The following is a 5,668-nucleotide window of genomic DNA, read 5'->3' as shown; positions in this document are numbered from 1 at the left end:
AGCTATGGAGTATGCTACTTATTTATAGCGTATCTGATTGTTATATATAGTAATAATTATTATTTATAATAAAAAGTTTGTAAAGTTATATACGATAGATAGTTATATATAGTTATATCTGTTAAAGGTTTATACGATAAACTGAACCATATATATATACCTCATTAGGCAGTGCTTTAGAAATGTACTTTTGTGCATTCTCTACCTCTCTGTTACTATACATACATGAAGTCATTAATATATAGACACGTAGTCAATATTTTTCCTTGCATTTTCTCTCTCCTATCTTTTGTGTTCATCTAGATTGAGTGTGTTGTTGTGCCATCCTCACCAAAACAGCTTGATAAAGCACCTATCATCTATGTAACTAACGATTCAAACTTTTCTCAAGTAATACCTATAGAGATCGCTAGAAGCGTTTTAGCATACAGACATATCTTACCAGGTGGTTAGAAATGTTTTNACTTGAGTGCAATATATCATAATACATGCCGATTTTAATGCTTTCTGCCATGTTAGAATGGAGGAGTGATATGGTAATTCTGGCCAATTGAATCTAAGAACTCTCGTAAACACTTTGGATATGAAAACTTTCGGTTCACAAATGTTAAAACTCCCAAATCAAGGATTTCATTCATAATAATTGAACCCTAGGAAATTTCATATAACAATCTTATTGAAGAGCGCCCAAAACAATAAGAAATTACTCTAAGAAAAAGTAAGACGTGGATTACCTTGTTGATTGAATATCTAAGGCAAGAACATTTGTTTAAAATTCGAATCACTCTACACACAAGATTGATCATGTTAAGATTAAATTATTCTAAACATGCTGCCTAAACTATATAGAATTGCAAAGAAACTTGCTCTTTTCTGAAAGAAAACTCGTTTTATTCCATTTTTTAAGTTTACTTTGCAAAGACAACATACATGACTTTCAAAATGAAACATTTGACCCTCCACGAGACATTTCAATAAATGTAACTTCATTCTGTATGACCGTAATTAGTCACGGTATAAGTGCACCGAAAAGTAAATAAAAAAACTTTAAAACTTAAAATACATTAATGAAATACCATAAATCTAGTTTTCAATCTCATAAATTTGTAACCATCTAAGAATAAATGAAACCTAGTTTGACGTATCTTGAAATCCGAATGATCAGATAGCAATAGAGACTAGGCTCAAACTTTCTAGTAGAATGCAATGAGAGCCTACAGATAGGTTGCTTACTGAGCATTTTTATACTCAACCCTTTTATTAGGTACTCGCAAGCTACTGGTCGAGGTGAGAAAGCATTCGAGAGCTACACGGTCACAAGGGGGGTCATCTTGGGGCGTCAACCTGTTTTTGTATTTTAGGTCTTTTGTAACTTAAATGTATATCATACTCGTTCCCAATTTGTAATAAACTTGAACAACACTCTCGTGTAATTAGATTTTGTTTTACTTTCCGTTTCCTTTATATTATTTTCTTTTGTCTTGTCCTTTAGCCACAATCCATATTTCGAAGCTTCGAAAACCGAGTTGTGACAATCTTCCTCTCTTCTAGTCAATATATAATTACGGTAACATTGTCAAGAGAAGATCATTTCGACAGAAAACATCCAAAATGTCATTCTTTCTTTTTATTTTATTTATTTATTTTTGTTTAATTCTAACAAATTACACCAACTCGAGATGAATCAAAGATAAAACAACATTTAACTTCATTAAGCTTACAACTCGTAAAGATTAAAACAAAAGAAAACAAAAAGGTTCAAGAATAAAAAAATATATCTCACACATATTTTTTCCTTTTTTCTTGGAGAACACGTGGACCATACATAAATGCCACTTGGCATATGTCGTAGATCCGTTTGCCTAGTTGTCAATATGATGTGTACACCCAGACAAAAGGGGTTCCCTCACATCAACTTTATAGCTATCTGTCTCAATCGAAGTTGAAGCTGATTCACAATCCTCCTCTTCTTGTGTTTCAACTCTACACTTTTGTCTGTCTTCTTCCTTCGTATAATCATTTGTTTTCCCCCAAAGAACCACATATAATCCAATAATTACAATCATGCCCCCCAACAAGCTGAAAATTATTCAAAACAAACGTGTAATGATTTTAGGTTTCAACGAGAAATTTTGATTTAACACATGATGACCTCGACATTTTTTTGATTCCCCTCGACATACTATGTTACTTATCTCAAATTGCTTCTGACATACTTTATATATAACAGTTCAAGTCCACCGCTAGCAGATATTGTTCTTTTTTAGGTTTTCTTTTTCGGGCTTCCCCTCAAAGCTTTAAAATGGGTATGCTAGTGAAAGGTTTCCACACCCTTATATGGTGTTTCGTTCTTCTCCCCAACCAGTGTAAGATATCACATTTTATCATCATATTCTCCTGATCACTCTCATTCAAATGTGGTTTCCATTTATCTATATACCCTTATCTTACTCTGATGTCATATTAACCCAACAAAAAAAACCCGTTTTTGAATGAAATCGATAAATTCTCAACCCATTTGAGACAGAGAAAAGAATACCAAACCCTAATACGTGGCTTCGTGATAATCAAAATTATAAAAAAAAAAAAAAAAACTATAGAAAATGAGGTATATATAAAATTTACCTTCCAGTATAAATCTCCTCATGAAGAAATATAGCAGCCAAAATAGTGGTAATAATGGTGCAAAAGGGGTTGAACACTGCAGAGAACACAGGTCCTCTCTTTGAAATACCCCAAGCTTGAAGAAAGTAGGCAACTCCTGACCCAAAAATCCCCTAATAACCCAACACAATTAGATCTCAAAATTACCTCTTAAATTGGTAAATGGTAAAAAATTACTTACTGAGAAGAGGTAACAAATGAGTTCAGTAGTTGAATGAATCTTCCACGTTTCTAAATTGGCTCCCTCTACCCATAATGTGAAAGCCACTGATTGTATGAGTGAAAAAAAACAAGTCCATGCTGATAAAGATAGCTTGTCAGGATAGCTTGCCATTGCTGGCACCTGCAATATCAACCAAATTGACCAACAGCAACAGCTCCCAAACAGACTCAGTGACCCCAACAACCAAGCCTGATCGGTTCCACTTTCCACACCAAATATTGCAGATTTGACACCAAAAGCTTGTGTGGCGTTCAGAAGCTTTGGACCCCTTAGAAGGGCCATGAACATAGCCCCACCGACACAAACCACTGTGCCTACAATCTTGGCCACGCACCTCATGTTTGTCATGTTCACGCTCTCCATTCTGCCAATTTTTAATCGTTACATTGTGAAAGTCTAAAGAAGACAATATCTACTAGATCCAGGATCTGGACAGTTACATAAATTAATGTAATATTACCACTGACTCACCCGACCATTGCTGCTATTATAAACGTCACTGCCGGAATCAGATTCTCCATCGCTGTTGCTAATGATGAACTGGCTAAGAACAGTCCCTCGTAGAAAAAATTGTGGTTCATGGTTGAACTGTCCAAAACACCCCAAATTAGCCAAAAAGCTTAGGCATGTTTAAATAACTTTTGGATCCTATGGATTCTCATTATCAAATCTAAACTATAAAAGTTCCGTTCGGTTGGATTAGATTAAGTTGAATTTTAAAAAAATAGATTTTCTTTGTCGGATTAACTTGGCCAACCCAAAAATAAAATTACAATCCAACCATACAGACTATTATGAAAATTAAGAATATTTGACATTTGTGACTCATATTAGTGATATGTTGTGACTCGTGAATATTTGATATTCGAATTTTATGAAATTTTAGTTATTAATGTAAAATGTGATGAGGATTGTTGGGAGGGAGTCACATTGGCTAATTTAGGGAATGATCATGAGTTTATAAGTACGGAATATATGTATATTGGTATGAGTCTTTCTGGGGAAGCTCAAAGCAAAGACATGAGAGCTTATGCTCAAAGTGGACAATATCATATCATTGTAGAGGTCTGTGATTTCTAACATGGTATTAGAATCATGCCTTAACAACTTGGCCATGTCAATAGAACCCTCAAGTGTCGAACAAATAATTTGTGAGCCTCGGAGGTGTAGTCAAAAGTGACTCAAGTGTCGAACAAATGGTCTACTTTGTTCAAAGACTCTAGAGAAGGAGTCGAGCCTCGATTAAGGGGAAACTGTTCGAGGGCTCAGTGCACTTTGTTCAAAGACTCTAGAGAAAGAGTCGAGCCTCGATTAAGGAGAAACTGTTCGAGGGCTCAGTGTACTTTGTTCAAAGACTCTAGAGAAAAAGTCGAGCCTCGATTAAGGAGAGGCTGTTCAAGGGCTCCATAGGTCTCATGGGAGGCTCTTTAATGTAATTTGTTCGAGGAGAAGATGGTGGAGGGCTTCATAGGCCTCCAAGAACACCCGACAATCCAATCCAATCCAATCCAACCCAACCAGCTCGAAAGTAAAGGTTGATTTTTTTGGTTGATCTAAAAGATTTTTCCGTGACGCTAACGGAACCCATATACACCCGTATTAAATCTTACCCGATAAGTGCAGCAAAAAAGATGAGATAAAAGCTCTTGAGGTCCAAAGACACCTTCATGGATTTCGACCTGCCATCCCCAAATTATAAGAAAAAGAAAGAACCAAGATAGTGTTTTGAGAAAGAAGAATGAATATCTAACCTGGAGAGATAAGCAATGGGTGCAATAGAGAGAGTGGCAAAGGCCTGCCTATAAACGATGAACACTCTAGGACTCATACCCTCCAACAGGGCAGCCCTAGAGATGAGTGTGACAATGGCATAAATTGCTTGAATTCCCAACATCGCCATTGCTGGCAAGTACTCTTCAACCACACCCATCTCCCCTTTCTCTTCCTTAGAGGCCTTCTTTCTCCTCTCCAAATGCTCTCAAAACTTTCTATTTTATATCCTTTAATCTTCACATGTGAGAGAGAGATAAGATATATAAAGATTTAAAACTTGCAATCTTGGGAACTTTTCGGGTTGATTAGACTGGTTGTTGTAGCTACTACGATCATTTTTATTAATTGTTAAACAAAAACGTACACAAGTTGGATTGGATTGAGTTGGAAAAATCTTTTGAACCAATTCGAAATTTTAAGTCGGTGACAGGAACAGCCCGAATAGAATTCACAATCCAATTCAATCTAACTCTACCCTCTATTCTCAGGTTGGATTGTCGAATTGTTTTACAAGTTACAACCAATCACTAACGTCATATATAAACGTTAAATTTCCTTAATATTTTCTAAACTAGGGCCGACGTGTTGGGTTAGTAAATTATCATCATATTTGATATTTTATTATAGGCAAATATGTAGATATTTGTCTAGCATAGGTATCTTTCCATATATTTGTTCTTTTCCTTTATTACTATTTTTATATCCTTGTAATTTATTTGATTATAAATACTGAATTTTCACACACCAATAAGGTGCCGCAGTTTTAGCAAATATTCTCATTTATAACTTACCCTACTTTAGAAAATACAACCCGTAAATCGAACCCAAATCAATATATATATATATATATATAACTTACCCTACTTTAGAAAATACAACCGGTAAATTGAACCCAAATCAATATATATATATATATATATATATATATATATATATAATCTAACCTAACATATATATATATATATATATTTGTTATATATATATATAACGTATGAATTTCGGTGATAT

General features: G+C 34.7%; 1 protein-coding gene across 1 annotated transcript; it reads right to left on the bottom strand.

Moving 5' to 3' along the window:
- Window positions 1–1,682: 1,682 nt before the first annotated feature.
- On the bottom strand, window positions 1,683–4,891 carry LOC111799053 (WAT1-related protein At4g30420-like). Its single transcript, XM_023682443.1, has 6 exons — window positions 4,639–4,891; window positions 4,498–4,566; window positions 3,359–3,475; window positions 2,846–3,251; window positions 2,626–2,777; window positions 1,683–2,079 (listed from the first exon to the last, which is right to left on the bottom strand). The coding sequence occupies exons 1-6, from the start codon at window positions 4,815–4,817 to the stop codon at window positions 1,863–1,865; spliced, it is 1,140 nt and encodes a 379-aa protein (XP_023538211.1). The 5' UTR covers window positions 4,818–4,891; the 3' UTR covers window positions 1,683–1,862.
- Window positions 4,892–5,668: the final 777 nt, after the last annotated feature.

This window comes from Cucurbita pepo, chromosome LG07 (assembly GCF_002806865.2).
Source record: "Cucurbita pepo subsp. pepo cultivar mu-cu-16 chromosome LG07, ASM280686v2, whole genome shotgun sequence".
Classification (NCBI taxonomy): Eukaryota; Viridiplantae; Streptophyta; class Magnoliopsida; order Cucurbitales; family Cucurbitaceae; genus Cucurbita; species Cucurbita pepo.
The sequence above is the reverse complement of the archived record's forward strand: the minus strand, read 5'-3'. Positions and strand labels throughout refer to the sequence as shown.